At 33.5% G+C, this 26,559-nt stretch overlaps 2 protein-coding genes, 1 long non-coding RNA gene and 3 other non-coding genes across 7 annotated transcripts; 3 read left to right on the top strand and 3 right to left on the bottom strand.

Moving 5' to 3' along the window:
• Nucleotides 1-21: 21 nt before the first annotated feature.
• On the bottom strand, nt 22-25,019 carry LOC149484289 (BTB/POZ domain-containing protein 19). 2 transcript variants are annotated; one of them, XM_089701821.1, is made up of 10 exons: nt 24,601-25,019; nt 11,875-12,031; nt 11,341-11,503; nt 3,057-3,190; nt 2,327-2,486; nt 1,786-1,912; nt 1,433-1,510; nt 1,229-1,346; nt 794-966; nt 22-330 (listed from the first exon to the last, which is right to left on the bottom strand). In XM_089701821.1, exons 1-10 carry the CDS (start codon nt 24,774-24,776, stop codon nt 153-155), a joined length of 1,464 nt encoding a protein of 487 aa, XP_089557947.1. In that variant the 5' UTR covers nt 24,777-25,019; the 3' UTR covers nt 22-152. The 2 variants fall into 2 exon arrangements, with proteins under 2 accessions (XP_089557947.1, XP_089557948.1); XM_089701822.1 differs by lacking the exon at nt 794-966 and having other exon boundaries at nt 46-330.
• SmE (Small ribonucleoprotein particle protein SmE) lies at nt 3,818-4,309 on the bottom strand. Its single transcript, XM_089701861.1, has one exon. The coding sequence runs from the start codon at nt 4,217-4,219 to the stop codon at nt 3,932-3,934; it is 288 nt and encodes a 95-aa protein (XP_089557987.1). The 5' UTR covers nt 4,220-4,309; the 3' UTR covers nt 3,818-3,931.
• Nucleotides 4,506-6,373, top strand: LOC149484292 (uncharacterized). Its single transcript, XR_016316343.1, has 4 exons — nt 4,506-4,735; nt 5,007-5,184; nt 5,947-6,051; nt 6,216-6,373. It is a non-coding gene; the product is annotated as an uncharacterized LOC149484292 (long non-coding RNA).
• On the bottom strand, nt 11,197-11,268 carry TRNAG-UCC (transfer RNA glycine (anticodon UCC)). Its single transcript has one exon. It is a non-coding gene; the product is annotated as a tRNA-Gly (tRNA).
• TRNAE-UUC (transfer RNA glutamic acid (anticodon UUC)) lies at nt 24,506-24,577 on the top strand. Its single transcript has one exon. It is a non-coding gene; the product is annotated as a tRNA-Glu (tRNA).
• A 267-nt stretch (nt 25,020-25,286) lies between the features above and the next one.
• Nucleotides 25,287-25,360, top strand: TRNAN-GUU (transfer RNA asparagine (anticodon GUU)). Its single transcript has one exon. It is a non-coding gene; the product is annotated as a tRNA-Asn (tRNA).
• Nucleotides 25,361-26,559: the final 1,199 nt, after the last annotated feature.

Genomic DNA, 26,559 nt, shown 5'->3' with positions numbered 1-26,559 from the left:
AAAACACAAAAGTTCACATAATGATTTATTTTTTATACATAGTTTTACAAAAAGAAAAAAAAAACATTAAGCACAACACTAGTTACTACTGGAAGCCGCCATACCACAGATACAGATCTGAGTTTGTAAATAAAATAAAAAAAAAAAACAAATTAATTATGTTTAATCGTGAATATTTCATAGTCGCGTACAGTGAAACTATAGTCTGGTGCGAGCGAGGCAGGGGATAGGGAGTCTCCATATGAGTGCAGGTTGCTGTAGCTATCAGTGTTGCTGTTGCAGTTGTTGGAGATCAGCAGATCTGCGCCCGCGCCGAATATTGGACCGCAGCTGTCAAAATACAATATATTAATTATAAAAAAACGACAAAAGACAAAACTTGTTCTTCTAAGCGAAATAAATGTTATTTTTTTTACATCTGCCAATTTTTTGGCCAAGGTACTTACTAACTTTATTTAAACTAATGCGGTGGTGTACTGAATGATACAATTTTATGTTTGTCTCATAGGATAAGATTTATGACCATAAGCAATGATTTACTGAACCAAATTGATGTTATAGTGATTTATATACTGGATGTTAGCGGAGGCCGGAGACCGTCTGCTCAGTGGAGCCCATTAAAAAGAGAAGAATATATTATTATCATCTAATGATGATAGTTAATATATTATTATCATCTAATGATGATAGTTAATATATTATTATCATCTAATGATGATAGTTAATATTATATTCTTCTCTTTTTTTGCATTATATGCATTGATATCATTATAAGCCACCGCCACACACTCACTCAGGATGATAACACAACGCAAAGGCTTTCTTGCTAAGCGTATACAATGCGGGCGGTTCTGTAAGCGCGAACAATAACCCACGCTCAGCCGACACGTATCCCCCCGCACCACCACTCCCGCCCGCTGACCAGCCGGATTCACACCAACCACCTATTATCTCGCCGCGGGATAACTGTGGTAAATAAAAAATATATAATCTGACGTTAAAAAAAGCGGGAATGTTAAAGAAACTCACACCAAAGAGATATTAATGCTTACTATTAAAATTTAACAATGTACTGACAAAAAGTTACAATTTAATTTATACTTGAAATTGTGTATGATGGCAATACTTTGCCAGCTTCAAGAAAAGTGGATGATGCTAAGAGACAGGACAAAACTTTATTGAATTAATACATAATGTAAAGATACTATAAAAATCACAAGTATAGTACCTGTACAAGTAACAATACAGGTGATATTCCATCACAGTGAGAATGGAACGCCTGCGCAGAAAAGCCATGCGTCGATGCGCGAAATACAAGCCGCCATGATTGTTTTGGAGTGCCACACCTAGACAAAATTACTTATATTTTAATATAGTCAAGTTACTAGTAATTTTTGCTTGAATTTTATTTTTTATAGTAGATGGTACATACCAGCTATTGATGACTGACTGGAACGCACTTTTCTCTTGTTGTAATATCACAGAACCAGCAAACATATTAACTGCTAATCTGAAATCAAATTGATTTATTACATCAAATATTAGAGTTATTATAAGGCATTTAAGAATTTACACAATTTTATTATTCTGCTATTTTATCTATTGTTAATGATAGATAATATCTTGAAACATGATATATGTTTCAAAATTTTATCTATTTTTTTTCATATTTTTCATCCATGTTCGGTTCGAAGCCCGCCTCCTGATCAATTATTTTTCTTTTTTTAGTAATTTCAAAAATCAGTGCAGTGTTAATGTAGTGATGTATTGTAGAGTAGTGTGTACCTAGGCTGCGTGCGTTTGTCAGGATCTGGTCGCGCCTTGTGCAGCGCGGCTCGGCGGTAGCGCTCTAGTGACAGCTCCATCGGCACTGCGCCTGTTGGCTCCACCTCCTCCGCGAATACTGCACTATCTAGAGATAAGAATAATGGTAAATGTTTAGGAGGGTAGTTTTAGACTATTAGATACATATTTTATAATAATATTAGTGAATATTTGTAGCAAAGCGGATTTTTACTTTTTCTTTGGAAAAACATCACCATTATCAGCTGCAATGCAAATAAGCAATCAGTGACCTGATTGTTATTTGTTATTTGTAAGAAAATCAAGTGGATGTACACTTGATTTTCTTTAGATAGGAAAGCGCTTGACCACAATCTCACCTGATTGAAAGCTAGGATGCGGTCTAAAATGGTACGCGCTTCCCTAGTAGGTACCGGTTCACTCTTCGCTTGAAGACCCCCATATTGTACTCGTCGGGGAACAAAAACTTGAACTTTGGTGGGCAGTGTCACGCCCTCTTCTTGAAGACAGTTATATAGTTTACCAATGAGCAACAATCGTATATGATGCATGAGCGGCGCCAAGTGGTGGCAGACCCGAGCGCGCTCCTCCTCCGTCCAGTGCGCGGTGGGCTGCGTCACGCCCGCGCGCTGCTTCGCCCACGCGAGCGCACAACGCCATACTTCCTCTTCTTCCAGACATAGCTACGGAGGTATATAGTGGTTTTACATATAGTATATACTAATATTATAAACCCGAAGAGTTTGTTTGCTTGAACGTGCTAATCTGAAAAATTATTTCAGTGTTAGATAGCCCATTTATCGAGGAAGGCTATAGGCTATATAATATCATCTCGCTAAGACCAACAGGAGCGAAGCACTGCGGGTAAAACCGCAGAGCACAGCTTAAAGTTTAAATGAACATTAAAAATTATCAGTAACTTGGTTTTGTATGGCAAAATGTTTGTTATATTAACATTAACCTAAATGAAGACAGGTGTAGAAAGAATTTGTATGAAATGTGGTAAGTTTTTAACAAGATTTAATTATCATGGCCAAAACCAAGATTGCATTCCTTTTTATCTACTGCCTGTTTTAATATGTTTTTATTTCATCATTCATGTAGTTATTATTTCTTATATGGTTTAAGTTGATTTTGTAGCATGAATGTAGATAGGGCTAGGCTTGGGCTTTTTTTCTTGTTCACCTATAACATGGTCATAGTTATGTTTCCTGTAGTAAATAGAAAATTTATAACTTTTGTAACAAACTTACAAAATCAGAAGATATAAGCTTTATGAGGGCTTCTTTGGGCAGATTTAGAAATGCATTAGACTTGACACACTCCGCTGCGTTGTCACCAATGAAAGTGATGCAGCGCTCCATGAAGGATGATGCACTTTTGCCACCTGTTCAGAATTATTAATGTTATTTATGATATTATGAGAAAGGAAACTATATCAAAATATTTGAACACTTACCATAAGCTACATATTATTTTTCTTAATATCAAGCTTTACCATGACAGCGCTCAAATAAATAAAATAACAATTATGTCTAAAAATATTGATTTTTATTACATCCGTCTCAATTATTTGGACATTGAACTCAAACTATACCTGACTCATTACAAAATCTCTTTTGAGTAAGTAAATGAATTTGGTTTACTGAATTGCTGATTTTTTAGATTACATTTTTTTAGGTTTAGCATATAGATTTGATATCATAATGCTATTATACATACAAAATATGAAAACTTAAAATTGTCATGTTTTGTTTAGTTACTTGCTGACTGTTCGCTGTAGAAATTTCTTTCAGAACAGATGGTAAATAATAAAACTATGGAGGATTCTACATGATACTTTTAAAATTTAATTTTCAACATGACATATAGAGTGAGATATAGTTAACTGCGTGACTACACATTTCTGAATTCGAGATTCATCTGCAATTTAATATGACTAGCTAGTACATATTACTTAGACTAAACAAGTTTGTCTCTATGTTGATATTATTTGGAATTAAATGAAAGCCAATTTGGGTAACTTATATTTAATGACAGAATCACTGGTGTTTTGTGAATAGCACACAATACTTTAGAAACCGCCGCACTTATTAGCTAGGAATGTTCATTTTCGTATAACCTAACTTCACACTGACGCGTTCGGGTTAACGTTCTGTATGAGAGTAATATTGTCCCCTTTCATCATTATGCGACCAATTTGTTTGCGATTCTTGGTCTTCATATGCACTTCCTCGGCTTCGTCCAAAACAATATTCATGTATTCATCGAATCCAACAATGTGACCCTCGATCCTAAGATTTACGTTCTCGTACAGCCAGATTTGTACACGACTTCTGTTTTGAAGATATCTGAAGATAAGGTTGATGGGTTGCACCATCACCTTTTGAACTTTTGGTGGTCCTTTGTATGCCATTTTGATGATTTATTATTATTTTAAACACTAAATTCACAGCTAAACTCAACCCGCCACAACCGGCGTCGATTTTGGTTGTCTTTGGATAGAATAGAAATGTCAAATTGTCAAACAGTCAAACATTCAACTTGACTGTGCGCTGTGCGTCACTATCTCAGAACAAAGAATCCTATGGAACTGCCGTAATTGTTCAATTTGACGCAGAAATAATAATGATATACCCATCTCTTTCTCACAACAGTGGTTTTACCTTAGAAAAAGCATCTACACTCTTTTTATTAGCGCCCTCTTCATTGGCATCGATGTACCTTTGCTGCCACGGACGCCATCTTAGTATACGGTTTTGTTTACATGTGAGAAGATGTCATTGTGAAATTTTTATGATTTTCCAGTGTATTTCAACCATATTCGAGTGTAATAAGTATAATTGAAAATAATAATAGGTACCATGAAGTGTTCTATAGTAGGTTGTGGCCTATGCCAAAGCAAAAACAGGCCGAATCTAACCTTTCAACGGTAAGTGGCTAACATTTTGTTAAATTGTTGCTTATATTAAAGTGTATTTATTATCAAGTGTATAGAAATCTTTTAATCATTTTACATTTAATTATCTTAGTTATTATGAGCTGTAGAAACCCGCAATATTCTCCTTATTTCATTTGCATTGAAAAAATAAACATGAGTGCTAGTGTCGAACATCATCGCATAAACACCTTATCGATAAATTATTAATTTGTTAATTAATTACGTGCGAAGTTATATATTGTTGTATATTTTCTCGTTTTAGTTTACCAAGTAACGAATCCCGGCGAAAGGCATGGTTGGAAAAGATTGGCATAGAAAATATCCGGCCAGGAACTAAAAACATTAATGTGTGCTCATTGCACTTTGAAGAGAGCGCATTTAATAAGACTTTAAACATCGTTTGATTGAGAGATGATGCTATCCCAACAGTATTTGCAAAGGTAAATAATTCATCAATCTTTTTATTAAACAACTAGCTGCTCCACGCGGTTTCACCCCCGTGGCTCCAATACTGTTGGTCGAAGCGTGGTGATATATATTATATACCCTATAGCCTTCCTCGATGAATGAGCTACCGAAATAATTTTTCAAATCGGACCAGTAGTTCCCTAGACTAACGCGTTCAAACAAACAAACAAACTCTTCAGCTTTATAATATTATAGTATAGATTTTATTTAGCTCATCCTGTTTGTTTTTTTTAGGTACAAGGTAGTAATAGAAATTGTACCCCCTTACTGTTGACCGATTAATCTAATTGCTATATGCTTCACAATATATTTTTTGACTTAAATGCTCTAGAGACCTAGAGTGTCATGAGACAAGAGACACGAGTTATTAATAATAACATGAGTTATTTTTTAGTTTTTAAGATATTACCTACATTATTAAAATCTTTTAAAGTGAAACTTTTATTACATCGTCTCAAACTTTTTCTATACTTAATATTGTAAAAAAGAAAGATTTGATTGTTTATGCACAAAAAGACCTCAAAACTACTGGTCCATTTTTTTTAATTCTTTCGTTGTTGGAAGCTACACTTTCCATAAGTATATAATACACTATGTTTGTTCAATAAATTATTTTAATAAAAAAAAAAATACTAAAAGTTTTACAATTTACCAAACATTGAGTCCATGTTTCTAAGCAATCTATTTATTATTACTTGGGACCATATCTAATGTAACATTTTTATCTCTTTCAGGCAGACCATCCATCTCAATTTGCTTTAATTGACATATCAAATACTACTGATCAACCATCATGCTCAGGTTATCCACATCCACAAGATGCCAAGGATCTTGAATTGGTAAGAGCAGTTCTTGAATAGAAAACCTATATGAAATAATTCTTGTTTAAAAAAAAGGGAACTTCAATACGTAACTTTTTCATAGTCTTAGTCATACATGCTCAGATTCATGTGTATAATTATGAGAACTGTTATCAATAATTAAAATTTCTTTAATGTTTTAGGCTTCAGCACTCGAAGAATTAAAAAAATAGAAGAAAAAGTGGAGAAACAGAAAAAGAAAATGAAATGTTTAAATGAAGTGGTCCGTCAACAAATTTCCACACTGTATATGGCCAAGCTCATTTGCCGCATCTGTGACTACTGTCGCATGTACCTAAACATATATGGTAACCACTATAACTTAAATAAATTATTTTATGAAAAAATTGTGTTTGTTATTTAACTATACTTGTCCTTGAACATCTGCTTGAGTCACTCACATGTATTTTAGTCAGCGGCTCTGCTCTTTTTTATTTTCGTACATGCGAACGAAGTCGCGGGTAAAGAATGCTGTTATGATCGAATGGGTTGCTTGGAAGAAATTGCTTGGAGCAATAAAGCCGCCTTTTGACTAAATATGTCCTATTATGTAAAAATTGTATTTTCTGTTTGTGTGCAATAAAGCTTATAAATAAATAAATAAAGTACCCTATGGATGGCTCCATGGTCAAATAAAACCCGATGTTAAATTTCATCAAAATTGGCTTATCCGTTTTAGCGTGAAAACGGAATATACATACATACACACTTTCGCATTTATAATATTATAAAACCTATCTTATGTGTTAATTCAAGTTACCCTCAATATGTGTGCTAAATTTCATTGTGATCGGTTCAGTAGTATTTGCGTGAAAGAGTAACAAACTTACACATCCATCTTCACAAACTTTCGCATTTATAATATTAGTAGGAAGTATGATAGGATAGGATTAGTGAGGATACATCCATACTAATATTATAAATGCGAAAGTAACTCTGTCTGTCTGTTACTCAATCACGCCTTAACTACTGAACCAATTTGCATGAAATTTGGTATAGAGATATTTTGGTACCCGAGAAAGGACATAGGCTACTTTTTACCCCGGTAAATAGGATAGGTTTTATCCCGGAAATGCCACGGGAACGGGAACTATGCGGGTTTTTCTTTGACTGCGTGGGCGAAGCTGCGGGTGGAAAGCTAGTAGGTATATAAAGAAAACCCTGTCAATCGCGAAAAAAATCAGCTGTTTCATATAAAACTGCAGAACGAAAATATCAAAATGTATTGATTACACACTACAGCTATCCCTAGTAGGTAGGTACAATTATTGCAAAATGGTTAATCCGAAATCCGAATAACGAATTACCGAGTAACGATTGCCCGATAGAAGTAGTTATCTTTTTTTATTTTGTTGAAAGAAGTACCTCTTACTAGGTAAGCACCTACTGCATACTTATCATTCAAAAAGACAAAATTCTTATTACCTGAATTACCCATTCTTAACTCTATCATCAATCGATACAATATTATCGACTAGACGAACAAGTGAACGTCCCTAGCCCGCCATGTTTGTTTCCCGATTTGTTTACTTAGGTATGCAGGAAAAGTACATGCATATGGCAGTTCCATATGATCGTTGTTCAGAGGTCACTATGCAATCCACAGATTATAATTTGCGTTGTCTATGAATAATTTATATATAAAAGGGTAGTATTTAAACGAGTGACTGTAAATTAAAGTTTTAGTTAACAAAAATAATAAATTGGGGCAACAGAATTACTAAGTGAGCGACTGACTGCGAGCGATGAAAAATTAATAGATCAGCAACTAACAAACATTCATTTGCGTTACATAAAATACAAAATGAGCAGCTTCATAATATTTGAGCGACCTAATATTAATTGTTTGAATGACAAAATTACGTCTTGTATTATATTCATTACTAGCTGTTGCCCGCGACTTCGTCCGCGATTACGTCGCTTTTCGTCATTCGTCGTTTAAAAAAAATACGTGACACTTTAATTTTGAATGTTCTTAATTGTCTCTTATAAAAATAAACTACATTAAAATTGAATACTCTGATAAGAAAATCTTAAAATCGGAGGACATCGAAAATCTGAGGAAAACATGAGTGAATTTGATTTAAATTCTACATTACTTAGGAATTCAAATAATAATCTAAATTAAATGTAGATTAACAGTTTGAGCGCATCATTATATAATATGTACCTAAGTATTAAATTACGTTAGTTTACATAGTAATTTTACTAAAAACACGATGACTTTCTTTCGCGCTCGGTACAACAAACTAAGCATGTTTGTGGTACGTGGCCCGCGTCACTTGACCCCCCGCGAGTTCCCCTCCGTTACTATGCGAAAATACATTCGTCGCCCTACTGTAGGAAAAATTGTAATATTTTAAATTCGAGAAATATTGATTTCTTGTATTCGACTATTCGTTGTAGTCGAATACAAAATATATTTGAAGAAACTTAGGTTGGCGTTCAGGCAAAAGGGATCCTATCAAATGATAAACTTGACCTTGTATCTTAAAAGTAAGCATGAAAGGATCCTCTGATAATTGTTGAGCACCAAAGGATAATTTAAAACGCACTACTATAAGAGCGAATATTGTCTAAGAACTGTTTAGATTGCACATGTTCCTCTAAAAGTAGTGATTTCAAAGGTTCTGGTGTATCAGCATGGGCGTAGCCACGGTGGGGCTGGGTGGGGCGCTTACCCTGGCTTTGATCTGGTAGGTACCAATTGTGAAGGGGAGTGGGCGTGGGCGTTGGCGTGGGCCTGGGAGTGGGCGTGGGAGTGGAAGCATGAAAATAAAAACAATTATTGTTGCCCCACCCTGAGCCCATGGTCATAGGTCCCATAGTCACTATTCCACGCGGACGAAGTCGCGGGCACAGCTAGTATAATAATATGGAGAACATTTCTTTCATACTTGATTTCTGTGTAGCTTTAACCCTTAAGGTTGCACACGCGACGAAAGCTTAAAATGGAGTTACTGCTCACGAATATGAAAAATAATTGTACCAAGTTTCGTTTAAATCCGTCGAGTAGTTTTTGTTTCTATAACGGTTATACAGACAGACAGACGGACAAAAATTTTTGGCGTCAGTGTCGATCCCTAATCACCTCGTGATAGTTATTTAGGAAATATATTTCATGTACAGAATTGACCTCTACAGATTTAATATAAGTATTATACATATAATTAGATGCCAATTTCCATGTAACGTTAAATTCGACTATACAATAACTAACAGACAACGCAGGTTACTCTCGTTTCCGTAAGTTGAGGCGGCTACATATTCGGTCCTCATAACTTCACTTTTTGTGAACGAAACGACAGCGCGGTTTAATTCGATGCCAACACCATCAAAAAAAAAATTTATATTATTTATTGTGAAAAAATATTATGATTTACACTATTAATACTATTTTAACATTAACACAAAATATAAGACTGAGTGTGTAAAAATAAATCCAGCTAGTTTCACATCAAACTTATGTTTTTAATTAGGTATACGACATGAAAATATATTAATTACCAAGCAATAATCATACAGGTAAATACTGAACAAAAGTATTAACAGTCAAAGTATATTTTTACTTACAACATGTAAATGATGAAGGAATAATAATTATCAACGAACTAACCTTTTTGTATTATTGTTTATAAATATAAATTCATAAACAATAAATTTATAAAGAATAGAAATTTTCGACCACTAAAGAATGCTGGTTCGAGTCCCGCCTCGTTATCGAATTTTTAAAACACGAAGATTTTTAAAAATGTAACCAATGAACACAATCAATATTAGATTAACTGTAATGGTGTCTAGCAAAGAGTACTATAATAATATGGTGTCTAGTTTGACTTAACATAATAAACATCTACCCTCACTTTTAAAAATGTAGTATATTCACACGAATTATAAACGCACCTTATAGGGAAGGGAAGATATGAGTTAAAGAGATAAATAAATAAATAACATAATTATATTTAAATTATTAATTTTTAACATTGTGTTCAGTAGTGTTATCATGTAAATTGATTTGATTTTTACGAAATCTCATAGATGGCGCTGTTTCAAATTTGTATACTAATAAATTCATTAAACTGATTCTCTGCCCAAATTACGTAAATGACATAGTTTTTATTGTGTAAAGCTAGATAATAGCATGGCTTACCCGAAACCAACATTTAAACATGAGTCTTTAGATTGTACGCTGTCGTAATTCACGGAATACGTAAGAAAAAAAAATGTTCACAGCTCCTCCCCCGGAGGTGATAGCATGATAATATGTTTAAAAAAGCCTCACCCAACCTGTTAGTAATATTCATGCAAAATTTGAAGTCAATCTATGCAGTACTTTTCGAGATTAGCCTGGACAAACATACAGACAAACAGACAAACAGACAAACAGACAAACAGACAAAAATTCTAAAAACTATGTTTTTGGCTTCTATATCGATTATAGATCATGGATTATGTATTCTTTTAAAAAAATATTCAATGTACAGTTTTGACTTTCCTACGATTTTATTATATGTATAGATTTGGCATATGATTTATTTATACTGAGTGGCATTTTATCTTAATCGAGGTATTTCGAATAGAAAAATCACTTTGAAAAATACTATAATGGACAGAGTAGTTACTATCAGTTCAATTTGATTTTGAAAGTTTTATAAAATAACTATTTGAACAATTTATTTTAGTGTTTTAAGTCGCTCTAGATGAGCGTAATTTAGTCGCTCACTTAGTAATCTATTCGCTCAACTAGTAATTTAGTCGCTCAGATAGTAATGTAATCACACAGTTAGAATTCTAATATATCAAATGGATTAATCACAATCCTCCTTTAGTACGCTCAATCTGTATTTTATTATCAACTAATTTTCGTTGCTTGTTTAGTTTATTTGTTGATTACTGAAATTCATACCGCTCAAGTTATTAAATCAGTATCTCATAATCAGTCGCTCACTTTATTTTCAGTCGCTCGTTTTATTATTCCCCTATATAAAATGTGTATAAAATATTGTAAATATAAAATAAACTATAAAGAAAAGTTCATATACCTACGCGTGGCACAAACATAATAAAAACGGAAAAAATTATTAATACCATAAAAATTAAACATACATAAAAATAGCAAAAGTGTGCGATGGCCGGGAATCGAACCCGGATCAACTGCTTGGAAGGCAACTATGCTGACCATTACACCACCATCGCTGTTGAAGTCGACGACGAAATAGTGAAATGGAAACGACGTATTACATTATTTTAGAATACAAATAAAATTACCCGGTCTGTCTTGTATTTCCATAGCAGCAGCTAGTAAAGTACATGCGCTCTCCACGCTCAGTGTGGATGTAACGTGATCTTCGCAAGCTGCCCGCAAATCTTCTACCCCAAGATCCGCAGCTAATGTCATCATTTCAAATACACCCGAGTCTTGTAAAAGAAGCTAGAAACATAATATTAAAACCAAAACATACATATTGACATATTGATAATATTATTTATAAAATTATCTTCATAAACTTCATAATTTGAATGTTCTCTAGTTTTTCATTCAATTGATTTTTTTTTTATAAGCAAAACATGTATTTAATTTTTATTTAACACAGGTTTAATAATTATTTGTAATAAATTATTACAGTTATGGTCATATTGTCATGCTTTTTTCTACTAATTTTATAAAGATTTAGCTATTCGACACAAGATGGCGCAATATTCAAAACTGTATCAGTTCAATGAAAAGTAAATTTTATTTAATAACGCATATATAACTAATATAGTTTCTAAATATTTTCCATTCATTTTAATATAGATTACCTTTCCAGTATAAACATATTGGATAAATAGCCGAAATGTTTCTGGTTGAACGTGCGGCATGCGTATCGGTGTTGGCTGCGCGCCAACAGATGGCGTCACCGTGCAGCCCGGGATGCGACACACCTCGCCGCGCTTTGTGTTCTGAAAACTTCTGCATCTGTACAAAAAAAACAAAAGTTAATGAAAACGGAGTTGAGTACTTTTAATTATTGCTTTACTTTAATAGAACTTGCGAACATGGCAGCAGTATACCATTGTTATCGCTTCAGAATTATACGACTAGAAATTCTAAAACTACCCATGTCGGTACAGAATGTAGGACGGTTGTGGAATTGTATTCAATGTGCTTGTTTTCTGACAGTTTTGTTATAATAATTGCGATGTAATAATGACTAATCATATTGCTACTGTAAATACATTTTTTTTCTACTACCTGCGACGATTGAATAATAGGCATGACGACAGTATCCATAAATGATCGTATTAGTGTTTTTAAGGGAAAATGTATAATAGATAAATTACATATAGTGACTTAGAAATCTTAAAAACATTAAGATTAATGAGATTATCAATAAAATAAAACATTGAAATACTGCAGTTGGCCATTTTGACTAAAACACGCGTGACGTCACGCTTAAGTAAACAACTCACGTCAGATGTTTTTTGTTGTTATGAATATGTTGAGAATACGCATTTTTATTTATGTATTTTCTATTGTTTCACGTATGCTTTATCGACTCAGAACAGAAATATAATTGCGAATTCACGAATACTTGGTTCGGGGTTCTCCGCGCCAACTTTATACAATCATTTCTTATTATTTTCTCGCTTAAAATAATTACTAACACATTTTTGTTTTGAGCATTATTTTTATGTGGATTCACACTGCAATACTGCACACCACTTATAAACTTTGAAATTCGTTTCTATAACACATATTAAATAAATATTTTTTTAATTTTCTTCGCAATGCGTACAAATAATTACGTATTTACCAAAGTATGACGTCACGCCTACGCCATGACACCTGCGAGCTGTTTTGGCACAGTTAATAAATATTTTTTGGAAAATGGCTTTTATCTTCGTTAAATCACTACATAGTATAAAACAAAGTCGCTTTCTCTGTCCCTATGTCCCTTTGTACGCTTAAATCTTTGAAAACGCAACGGATTTTGATGCGGTTTTTTTTAATAGATAGAGTGATTCAAGAGGAAGGTTTATATGTATAATAACATCCATTAAATAGTGGAGAAGTACTGTTATTTTGCACGACTCATGATGCGAAGCATCAGAGATTGCTTTACGATCGAAAAATTTTTTTCGCCTCATTTTTGCAGCTATTCTTATTATTATAGCCTTGTTAGTTCACGGAATCAAGATATTTTGCATACTATTGTCGAGATAATTTAATGGAGATTAATCCCATACTTTTTAAAAATTGATTTACTTCAATAGAATTGGAAAAAAACACCGAAATAGGTCAAAAAATTTTCCTGTCCGTCATGTGTGAAACCTGAAAACACTATAACTTGTGAAAAAATCCATCATTTGAGTTAAATTTTTTTTTAAATATTCTAATCGACGATTGTAGGTCACTGAATGCGAATGACTAATTAATTCAGTGTCGTTTAATTGCAATTAATAAAAAACGAAAACTACAATAATTTATTTTTATTTTTATATTTCATAATTAAATGAGCATTATGAGTCGTGCACTTTTGGATTTTCCAAACTTAATTTGAGGTTTCTAATGTGATGTCGTAAATAGTTACATTTTTTCCGCTTACATTGCAAACGCAGGCTGAACCGTGAACCCTACGAGTTTTATCAAAATATTGTACTAAGTATTGTACACATTGAAAAGGTCTGCAGAAAAATCCACGATAGTATATGTCTATCTCTTATGGATAACCCGCAATAACTTTTTTTTGTCATTTACTTTTTACGACAAATAATGGCTAATTTTCGAAGCGATTTTAACCAATACAGCATTAATTCTTAACCAATTAAATACCTTGAATACATTGTTCATTTAATATAGATCTATATGGCCCTTTACCCCGTATGATTTAAGTGAATATTTTCGAAGATATTACAGATTTAAAAATTGCGGGACGTAGCATTTGCGGTGGTACCGGCCGGCCGCCCAGCTATATATTATTTTATACCCGTGCGAAGCCGGAGCGGGCCGCTGTTTTTATATATATGTACAACGTTCACAGTTTTTCTGTAGCGTATTTAGTATCAGCATTGCACCCGTGCGAAGCCGTGAGTTGACTGTGACTCCCAAATGTTAATGTTTGCTAATTTTTGTCAATTATGTTAATCATTTTTTTTTAGAAGGGGGTGTATGTAGTGTGTGTTATTATTCACAGTAATCGAATATCGTAAATTCAGCAGTTTGTGGCGCGGCGAATGGCGACACTCCTGCGAGAACCAGTCGCCTGCCAATCGCCTACCTAAGTCACCTAAGTGTAATAAAGTATAAATTTATAAATGCAATAAAGTAGTTCAGCATATCCGGTATTTAATTTGAAGACCCCAGCCTCTGTACACTAAATATCGATCGATCAATCGATCAATCGATCGATCGATCAATCAATCAATCAATCGATCAATCATTCAATCAATCAATCAATCGATCAATCATTCAATCAATCAATCAATCAATCAATAATCGATCAATCAATAATCGATCAATCAATAATTGATCAATCGATATATCGATCGATAAATTGATCAATCGATCGATCGATCAATCAATCAATCAATCAATCGATCGATCAATAATCGTTCAATCAATAATTTATCAATCAATAATTGATCAATCGATATATCGATCGATCAATCAATCAATCGATCAATCAATCGATCAATCGATCAATCGATGATTCAATCAATTAATCAATCAATCGATCAATCGATGTATCGATCGATCAATCGATCAATCAATCAATAATCGATCTATCAATAATCGATCAATCAATAATTGATCAATCGATCAATCGATCAATCGATATATCGATCGATCAATCAAATCAATCAATCAATCAATCGATCAATCGATCAATCGATGCATCGATCGATCAATAGATGTATCGATCGATCAATCAATCAATAATCGATCAATCAATCAATCGATGTATCGACTATCGATCGATCAATCAAGTAATCAATCAATAATCGATCAATCAATCGAATAATCGATCAATCGATCAATCAATCGGTCAATCAATCAATCGATCATTCAATTAATCAATCAATCGATCAATCAATCGATCAATCGATCTTTCAATCAATCAATCAATCAATCAATCTACCAATCGATCAATCGATCAATCATTCAATCAATCAATCAATCAATCAATAATCGATCAATCAATAATCGATCAATCGATCGATCAATAATCGATCAATTCGATAAATTGATCGATCAATCGATCAATCGATCATTCAATCAATCAATCGATCAATCAATAATTGATCAATCGATCAATCGATGTATCGACTATCGATCGATCAATCAATAAATCAATCAATAATCGATCAATCAATCGATTAATCGATCAATCGATCAATCAATCGGTCAATCGATCAATCGATCATTCAATTAATCAATCAATCGATCAATCCATCAATCGATCAATCGATCAATCGATCTATCAATCGATCATTCAATCAATCAATCAATCAATCAATCGATCGATAATCGATAGTTATTAAATATATTTATTGAATAACTACTAGATAAGTAGGTAATAGCTTGGAAAACTCTTTTCAATCAGGACATCCTTTATAACAGTTTACAACCTATTCTTTGACCTACGGAATATATGTACCCTTTAAAATTTAATAAAGAAATCGATCCTTATCCGATTATTTCATTATATTAAAGAACTTTATAATATTAAAGTAAATATATTGTTTACAATATTTAATAGTGAATGGATATGAATGTGATTGTTGCAATTTCACGCAAAATCTACACAGTCGTTTTGAATAAAATTTGCTATGCAGATTGATTGGAATGAAATAACCATTGACCGTAAATAGATAACACGTTCCGTTCTAAATTTCTGATTCAATGGTTATTTTATAATTATGTAATATTATGCTCATCTATCTATACTTTCTATAATCATATTATAAAGCTGAAGAGTTTGCATATATGTACATATATAGCCTAAAGCGCGATGATATTATCATCGCGCTATAAGACCAACAGGAGCGGAGCCACGCGGGTGAAACCGCGGGGCGCAGCAAGTTTAAGTATATTACCGAAATATAGGGTTTTTCTTGTATAGTAAACGTATACACACATTATGGAAGAGGATTTCAAAATCTTTCGTCATGCCTATTCTATCTTGCAAATAAAAAATCCTTGGTGGATTTGTGTTAAGTTTTTTTTTTATTGTACGCTTGGCCACAATCTCGCCTGATGGTAAGCTGAGATGTGGCCTAAGACGGAGCGCGCTTCCCTAGAATGTACCTGTTCACTCTCCTCTTGAAGACCTCCAAATTGTACTCATCGGTTTATAGTTATTATTACCTACGAATTGTTCTGTTGTTGTACTTAAATATCTTAAGCGAGTACGAGTTGTGTAACAAGGGAGAAATCTCTTTTATGATTATATTTTTATACAGCGCATTAAGTATTTACATATTGTCCCAGGGTATCGCACATTAATTATAAACTATAAAAACTTGAAGCATCTTGAAAGCTCTCAAGTTTAAGTTAAAGTTGGATCGTGTAATTAAAAACCGATAATCGCGCAAGCGGAGCCGAGCGCTTTGTGCGAACTTATTAAGAATTTGTTAAGTTTCAAGTTATGCGGGGCGCAGTGCAGCGCTGATAAAGAAACAATAATTAAATTCCGCTAATTATTGTTTTTGCACGCTTTTAACACGTTTGTGTAGCTTTTTTTAGTAGTCTGGTTCTGGTTAGATAAGAAGAAAGTAATACGAAAATCTTCATAAAAGTTATAATGTAAGAATATTATTACTACGTACTGAATTAAAGATAATAAGTGCATTTCTGAAGAAGTGTTTTTCTCACTCTCTAATTTATTAAAAAAAAAATAAGTGTGTATCGCTGACATTTCAAATTAAATCCCCAAAATTGATTCATATATGATGACTTTTTATTTCTTACTTTGGCTGAACAGGATAATTGTCAGTTTCCTAAGAAATTATACCTTAATCTAATAATAACGTTTGATGTATTTATTTCCAGTTAATCGCACGCATCAATATACATCAATATCTATTAACGGACTAAGAGAAAGCAGTTGCCCGTTTGTCCACCAAAGCTTTGTAGTTAAATTGACGGTTTCTATGTTCTCAATAGAACGGAATAAGATTAATGATATTATCGGATGGGCTCGGTGGCGACGGGAATTAATTACAAGCCTGAGATGTGATTAATAGACTGGATGTAATCATGGCGTCTAATCTGCACCACCATTCATTAGATAGCCACCGCTTGACTTGTATTTGACTTTCCTGAATGTACGCAATTTGTGTGCTTTATAGTGAGATCCTCCGCTAGTCTGTGGTACGGGAATGTTATCATTTCGTCAATGGTTTCATCGTGTTTATTTGATGGTTTTAGTTGTGTCTATGGTTCTTGTGTTGATCGTAATAAAAACTCTCCAGGGTTCTGTTACAGTATACGTAAATGCATGAAGATTACCAGAGATTTTAGTGTATTTTTTAAAGTTATTCGGTACTGAACAAACTTCTTCTTCGAACTTTTTTTTACTGGACTAAATTTTTTGTATCCTAAGTAGGTACATAACAATGTGTCCATAAAAAAGTTAGCCGAATTTTGCTACAGCAACCCTATTCCTTATTCTCATAATATCTTAGATCATTAAGTATAATGATCTAAGCATAATATCAACGCACGGGCGCACGGCTCCACTTTCCTTTTTATAATGTACCTTAACGATATCTTATAATGTTTAATGTAACACTCACGTATGTTGTAGTCTCAATTCTAAAATACACTCAACGCAAGTAAGCGCTGTTAAAACTTTAAATGCGACACTTTGTCTCATTAATGAAACTGTCGCGGTAAATCCCCAAGAAGCGAATGTCAAAGTAACAAAGTTCAGTGGCAACACCGACACACGGTACAAATGATGTGGCTTTGTTTGTTTAACTGAAAGTTTAATGGTAATATCGGTATTGTTTATGTTTGTACACGCTACACTACACTGTACCTAATTCTACTTAAAACAAGCGTGTTTTGTAAGTACAAGGTCTTTTATTATTAAAAAAAAGGCCAGTCTTTTGTTGTATTTGATAGGTAGGTAGGTACTTGGTAGGAAGGGACAAATCGATTATGTTCCCACTTATTTCGGTTCATCAATATAATAATCAAATCAAAAATATAACAAACGAATAAAAGCGGGAATTTTCGAATTCTAACAATGAATTTCCTAAAATCTCACTAAAAGCAAAGCAAATATTGAAAAAATGTCAATTACGATAATTGCTTCTGAGTACACAAATTTCAGTGTACCGAAAGCAATAACTCAAGGATGCTCAAACACAATTTGTATCGGCGTCATGATAGATGACGTCACATCCGCGTCGTTCGGAAGTGTCGCACCGTTCAACGATTAATGCCACGCTATAGTCTGTGGTACAGTTTGACGTCTCCACTATTAATCAAAATCATAATTTAATTCATAATTTTTGTGTAGAGGTTGGAGTGATTTTGAATTCAGATAAATAAGGTTGGGTCGCCTAAGATCGGACGCATATGCCGAAAATTTTATACGTACTGTATTTTTTATTTTATTTCTCATGATTCGATGTCGTTTTTCTGTTGCGATCAACTGTAAATTGATGACAAGAAAATATTGTTTAACCCCTAATTTTTTGGTTTGCGTAGATGCTATCTATATAAGCAAATTTAGAGCCTAAAAAGCAGACTTTTTTCGACTTACCATAGTGAAGAAAATAACAGTTCGGCCGAAGATCGGACTATGTAGTATCTTCACTTCTATGCGTTTAATAATAATGTTAACATTAGGAAAACATCCGGACTTACGTCCATACATTGAGCATCAATGATTGAGTCAGGAAATTCCTCAAAAAATTTGACAAAGAAGTTTTGTTTTTTATTGCGTTTTTTTAGTCCGGTCTTCCCTCCTCATCCTAATTAAGTTTCTCAAACTTTTATCCTCCGTGTTCTAGGACTAAATAATGAAAATGTACCTAAGGTCTGATAGTCATAGCGTCATTGGATAGTTAAATATATTAAAAGTTAATAATTATTGCGCATTATTGCATAAGGCGCAGTCAAGAGCTAAACTTCGGTCCGATCTTCGGCATTGGGAGGGAAGATCGGATCTTGGGTTGTGAACGTCCTAGGCGTAATCAAAGTATACAGATGGAAAGAGGATTCGCTAATTCTGCCCCAAAATAATTAATTACATTATTTCAATGAAAGTACTCTCCACAATGAGCCATCAAAATTTTGTAGGTAAGATCGGATCGACGATTTTCGCCACAAAATACACCTTTTCTGCTGAATCACCTGTGTACACGTCCCGTCTGGTCGCTGGCCGGCCGCAGAGTGAAGAGAGGGGCAGAACAAAATGGCGGATCTAGTAGTGTTGGTAGCAGTAGAGAATATTGCCTAGTTTGCGAGTTATTCCATGCATCCGATCTTATGTCACATCCGATCTTAGGCGACCCAACCTTAGTTGAGTAGCGAAATGTGTGGTGAAATTTTTGTTCTTAGTTAGGTGATTGTAGAATTATTAATTATTATTACTGTGAAAAATCACGATATTTTGAGTAATGATATTATCGTTATAGCTTCATTTTTGTAATTATAATTTCCATTAATAAGTTTTTTACGAGCTAAAAGGGTGATAAGAGTCAAGTAAAATTCATTTTAGCAAATTTATCTATCCCTACAAAATGAAACAAAGAGTCGCTAACACCAAATAAAAGTATTTGGGGTTAGTTAGATCCCACTAATGTATAGTGTATGCCGGGCTCAATGTGAGCTGCCAACATTGTAATTTAGCATTGAAGCTTTACAAATTACAGGCGGAGTAATGAACGTTCCTTCGGTTTTCAGTCGAATACTGCTGAAGTAATGATGATTGATGTTTCTATCCTAATTATAGGAGACGAGGCAATCAGTATGCGACTTTTGCGCTTGTCTCCGTTTTTAAATATACAGACAGACATGTTTTTATAGCGACAACGTCTATGTCGCATTTTATTTTTGATTTTCTGAAGATAGAAATTTGGATATTCTTTCTTTGTACTGTGTTATGTTTTTTTTTTAAATAAATTTTCTGGATAGGTAGGGCTTCATTACCTAAACTGAACGAGGTTTTACCTTTTAAGGGTTTTACAGTTTATCTTTGAAATCCCCTTGAAATCCCTTAAAATGCCGTTAAATTTTATGAAACTTTGAAAAAGTTGTAAAATAGATAAAATCTCCAGCGCGAAGTTAACCATTTCTGGCTGCCAGCGATTTAGGTATGTAAATTGTAGCCCGTTGTAACTACTCGGTTATCAAGAAATGCTTATGCAAATACAGCGAGGAACTACTTTTTGTTGATTCGGTAATTGTTTTTGAATTCGCTTGCGTTTTGGTTTTGCCGTGATTGTTTATGAAGCACGAAATACATAAACGTGTAGAATGTATATTATTCACCAACCTTTTAACATCCTGTATGAAATTATGGATCTAACGTGATTTTACTGTAGATGATAATTCGATCAATGTACCGAATAAAGAATATTCATAACAGCATAATATCTCCGAAAATATAAGGGGAAGTTATCCACTCAAGTGCGGGACGACCGGGAGCCGGTCGATCCACATTCAGGGGCTTGTGCGTTGCGACCGGCTCCCGGTCGATCAACAGTCGTGGGTTTTGCGTTCGCTTTATAAAACGGTCTAATAACCTTCCTCTTTCTAACTTATATGACATGTTAAGGAAAGAACAGGCTAGCTATAAATCAAGATAACAACATAACCACATGATTTAAGTGGCCCACTTTTCATGACACATTGAGTAGGTAGTTTTTTGTACAAAAAAATAAACAAGGAATGTGTAAAAAAAATGTATGGGAGGGTATGATGTTTTTATTTTCTCGTAAGAAGAGTGTAACAAAGGATCAATAAATATTAAAATCTCACTGAACAGCTGTTTTAATTTTTTATTAGCAGACAAAATGTAACAAAAATTACAAGGGTACATTTGCTTTGACTTACAAGTTGTTTTTATTTATTTATATGTTACCATGTTTTGACAAGGCATAGACTATTTTATTATCTATGAATATACATACTTGCAAATGTGCTATTGATAAAGGAATCTGAGATAATCGACTTTAAAAAAATATTGGACCGCCAAAAACCCCAACTGCGGCGGCACCGGGAGCCGGTTTCGCACAAGACCCGATTTTTGCAAAATGGCTCCCGCACTTGAGTGGTTATCAGAAATTAAAAAGGAACTCAGATAACATTATTTTTTAACAATAATCTAAATCTACGTTGCACTACTTTTAATAGAGAATTGCCTAACTGATTTGATGATTCGACTGTTGGGATTAGTAAATAATAATATTAATAGAGGTTAAAAATTTGAAAAGTTCTAAACGGGCTGAACTCAGGAGAGCATGATAATAACATTTATAAAGTTAATTATTTTGTATTGAGTTGTGCTAAAGCCCAAACCCAATCAGCGCGTGTAGTATGTACCTACCAGGCGACCAGGAACACGTAGCAATTTCGATTCACGCAAACCGCTCGTTTGGACAATTCACTAGATCAGTAATTTAATTAATTTAATGCGCTTAATTATTTATGTTAAACGTGAGTTATTTAAAGAAGAGTGTTTTTTAATTAAGTAGACCAAGTTTTTGACCAAAAATCTATTACTTACGGGTTTTTTGTTGTTTCTTCTATCGTTGTTGTCGTTTCAGCCTGTATCTTCCACAGATAAGCAAATATATTACATAAGTATCATTTTTTTCTAATCGTCCAGGTAAGGCGTTCAGGAGTGGCCTTAATCACAACTGGGAAAATATTATATGTATGGTAGTTGAACACTTGTACACTTAAACTTTGGTTGTACTCATGTTGTACATCGGTATTCGGTACCGGTAATACTATAGCACGTATCGAGACCATCGTTTTGTTTATTTTGTAATTGTATCATGTATGGTTGTGAAATAAAGATATTTTTTAAACTATGGCAATCTGTGCTTATAAATTTCCTGGTGAAAAAATATAGTAGTTATACCCTTATAAGACATTATATTGTATTTTCCCAAAGTTCAGGTACTTACATAATTTATTAACCTATTATCCAAATCTGCACTTAAATCACAGGATAATAAAAGCGTCCATAAACAAATTATATTCACGTAAAGTTGTGGTTTTTGCTTAATTACTCTTTTGGAGCGCTGGGCGGGACGTGGGGGGAGAGGGGCAATGATTGATGACGTCACAGTGTACGCTTTCAGTACATTTACAAGAAAATTCGCTAATAAAACCTTTTTGTTGGATATAAGTTTGATAATTAAGCGTCTATCTACTTGTAAAGGAAAAATAACACTAATTTGATGGGCACATAAGAAACGTTCATTTAGGTTGTTTTGAATTATGAATAAGTATAAGTAGGTACTTATATGATGAAATTGAAATTGACCTCAAATCTGACCATGTAATATTTTTACATTGCGAGCAAATAGTTCCTACAGCTTAACATATTATGTTGAAGAAATCTCAAATATATTATGTATAAGTAGTTAAGTACCTAATGTTCTTATTTATGTAAGTATCGTCATTATTTATACACTTTGTACATAACAAATACCATTAGTACCTAAACATTTCCAACATCAGATAAACATGGTCATTAATAAAACCGGACAAAAAGAAAACTTATTCCAATAAATTATAACATAGTTGCAGACATCACCGCTGTGTATAGCATTTAGTTATTCTCCGATATCTTTCACAAATACGGGGATACTAAAGTTTTCGCATAACTTTACCGAGTTGGAAACTTCTTTCGCCACATGTTACGGGCCATTTTTATGCAAATTGTATTCGAGCGCTTTTGCGAGACCATCTCGGACCCTATTTTTTGGTAGTCGGAATAATTCTATAACAGGGGATCTTAACTTAACATATTTTCCGCCTTGAAACGAAAAATGTTTGTGGAAGTTATTGTTACTGATATTACTTCCATCCATTTTTATAAAGTCATTTCTTTTCACTTTAGCTCTTTTTTATAATAGATTACCTATTCCTATATTTGTTTGTTTTGTTATTGAAATTTTTATCTACAGTATTTAATTAGGTAACTAGGTACTTAATAATGTAACCATTATAAAAGATTTTTGTGAATTGTACTGAAAGTAAATGAGTTTAAAAAGTATATTTTTATAATAAATGAGTGAACTTGGCTTTATATATTTTTATAATTAGATTTTCATTTATCAAAAAAATATCATTGAAAAAAATAATGAATACAGTCATTGATTTTACCGCCATCTTGCGGGCGGAACCAACGTTCGATTAGAACGGGAAAACAAGATGGCGCACGTGTAATTAGAATTTGAGCCTCGGCAAGCTGCAGCCAGTAAGTGAGCTCATTCGGGCGCAAACAAAGCGCTGAATAATAAATTATCAAGATGAATACATAATTAATAAATGTACCTCTTATATAATTAGTGAAGTTGAGGTGCGCTTCATTAGGCAAATTATAAGTTTCGCCGTCACCGAGTCGATTCATTTGCATGAGAAACACCATGCCGCCAAATTAATGTGCATTCATAAAGGTGATAATTTGTTACCATTAAGTTCCGCGTAATTTAAATATTTAAAGTTTACTGCATTTCATGAAACTCGGCGTTGCCGGCGGGATTTTGATATGTTAAACGGTAAAACTTTATCTATAATGATAACCAAAGTTGGTTTCTTGAAATATTTTCGCTTTTAGCTTACCAACGAGACGAACTTCGTCTTAATAGTTAATACTGACTTATTAATTTTCTTCATTTGTATATTTTTTTGCGTTTGGCTAGTTTTATATGACAGTTCTAGGCACCTATAGTGATTCGGTTGTAATGTTCAGCCTCGTTAATATTAAAAAAATATTAACGTAGGTAATGCATATTATGGCCTATACAAAATGAAATAATCAACGAAACTAAAATAGCTCACCCCAACGCCCCATCGCCCCAACTAGACTCCGCTCCTGCTCCGGGTCGTATTACCTAGGACTTAGGCTTATTTTTTTTACATTTTTTTTTAAATAAATAGTAAATACGTTCCTATACCTATTCCTGAAAATATTAAATGACCAAATATGAGAAAGATTTATATTTTCCAGTAAATATGTAATCAAAATAAATTATAATTGTACAGGTTGCCTATGACTCAAGATCGGCTTTATATCTGTTTGATTTAAAATTTAAATCAATTATGATGAATCGTTTTCGCTTGGATTAGTATAAGTTTGAAAAATAAAGTCCGCCCGGGCGGAGCCGGACTAAACAACTAGTATGTTGGTAATAACTTGTAAAATAATAACATAACAGTTCGATTAGTATTTAAAAATTCAACTCAGTCAATAACTCCCGTATGGTCTAGTGGCTAGGATACCTGGCTTTCACCCAGGAGGCTCGGGTTCGATTCCCGGTACGGGAAAATCCTTTTTTTATTTTTTTTACCTTGCTATGAGAATTATTTTGTGTGCGAAGACTTTTTCCTCGGCGGTCCCTAAAATGAATACAATGTCTGCCGAATCTTGATCTTCTGATAATCTTTGTAAATCGCGAAGTAAACCAGGTAAACCGGCTCGTTCCACGGATGCAGTACAGCAAGTACTAGATACTCGATTTGCCATTTCACAAATGCACTTAATAATTCATTAAAAACAACGATTTATTTTGTTTTGTTGTGTTTTTATTTTATCTCTTAGAAAATGACACAAAAACAAATTATACTATCATTCGTTGTTTTGTCACTGAAACCATAATTAAAACACATTCACAACTACACAATTATCACCATACACACTCATTGATAACTTAAAATCGCTTATTTACTTAATTTACAATAGCAACATAACTTGTCAACATAACCTCAAACGCATAACTTAGCTTCCTTCAAAGTTCAAACAACTCTGTATGTTACTAAGCCCATTTTCCAACAATACACTGTGTCTTTAAATTTCTAAGGAACTTTGCAACACAGTTTTAGTTTTTTTAATGTGTGCTGAGATTGAGCGTGTTCATAAAAGCTTGAAACAGGTTTAGGTGAGACAGAATGAACTTAATTTTATAACTTTCCTTTTCTTACGTAGTGAATTAGTTGAGACGTAATCTGATTTATAATTTCAAAACAACCATCACGTGCCTCCGTGGCGCAATCGGCTAGCGCGTTCGGCTGTTAACCGAAAGGTTGGTGGTTCGAGCCCACCCGGGGGCGGTCTTTTTTATTTTTATTTTTTTAATATATGCGGTTATTTTTGAAAGATAAATGAATTTTCAAAGAGATATTAAGAATCAAGTAACTAGTCATCTTTCTTTATGACGTCGGATGAATTTATGAGAAAAATACAGAAATAGAGAAAGCAGTATCAAATGAAATCATTAAAAAAACAGCTGGACAAAAAGTTCTCAAGTAAAAGGAAACTAAAAAATAATTTGATCAATCCCATCGCAAATTAAAATAGATTTTCGCAGTATCAAGATTCAAATTCCATTTTGAAATAGTAGGCTCAAATGTGGCTTGAGATAGATTTGACAATACGTGCAACATGCTCAAGCGAATTGAATTCAACCCAAACGGTGATAAGAACTAATATCACTTGCACTGCACTGTATGAAGATGTATGGATAATTCCAAATGTACAATTTGACATGGTCGCCCGATCTCAGGAAGTGCGGAGTGACAGTTCGGAAATTGCAGGCCGTCAACGGTCCTTCGAACATGCTATCTGCAAGAATGCTATACAGAGTATCCGAACGGAACGCTGACGCCATATTGTGTTAATTTTCACCAACATGGCGGCAGGCGGTAACGGGTTTTAGCGATGCAGAAATGCACTTCGAAAGCAATAACAGTTGAAATTAATGCAGATCGTTAGATTTTGCGTCCATTTAGTGGAAATTATTTTGAATATTAAAATTTAATAAACTCCTCTGATGTTGTTTTCATTTTTTCAGCAACTATTATTACTCATTACGAAATCAAAAACGCTTGCATTTTACGAGATTGAATGCCCTAATTTTTATTGAAGATTTTCTATAGTCTGGATTAGCATATTTTTATATACCTATATACATATATTCTAGAATATGTGAACACAGAGATTTGTGAGATAATTAATACCTTTTCTGGAAAATATGTTTAAGTAGATACTGCAGTTCATAAAATTATTGTAGGTAGGTACCTACCTAAACTTAATTTAATTTTGTTCTATATACGTAAACATAAACATCACTACTAGAATATCGACAGGCGTGTATTGATGAAAATTTTGGATACACATAATTATTTCAAGTAAATAAACTCAATATGAAATACAATTTTCCATATTACAATCTACAAAATTGATAATCTAACATATTACATCTCAGAACGTTTTCTTAATATCTAAATAACGTTGTTGTTTATAATAATTC

The sequence above is a fragment of the Colias philodice genome, chromosome 12 (assembly GCF_061535455.1).
Source record: "Colias philodice isolate Cphi_HAF_F1 chromosome 12, ilColPhil1 Martin Lab GWU primary, whole genome shotgun sequence".
In the NCBI taxonomy this organism is placed as follows: domain Eukaryota; kingdom Metazoa; phylum Arthropoda; class Insecta; order Lepidoptera; family Pieridae; genus Colias; species Colias philodice.
Note: the sequence above shows the minus strand (reverse complement) of the source record. Positions and strands in the feature narration are given on the sequence as shown.

Bases quoted from the DNA above. Each gene is read 5' to 3' on its own strand.
- SmE (XM_089701861.1), bottom strand. From the start codon at position 4,219: ATGGCATACAAAGGACCACCAAAAGTTCAAAAGGTGATGGTGCAACCC.
- LOC149484289 (XM_089701821.1), bottom strand. From the start codon at position 24,776: ATGGCAAATCGAGTATCTAGTACTTGCTGTACTGCATCCGTGGAACGA. The intron at 3,191-11,340 runs GTAATTTTATTT...AATTCTGAACAG, and splicing joins GGAAATACAAGACAGACCGG to GTGGCAAAAGTGCATCATCC. The intron at 1,913-2,326 runs GTAAACTATATA...TCTTATCTCTAG, and splicing joins TATACGATTGTTGCTCATTG to ATAGTGCAGTATTCGCGGAG.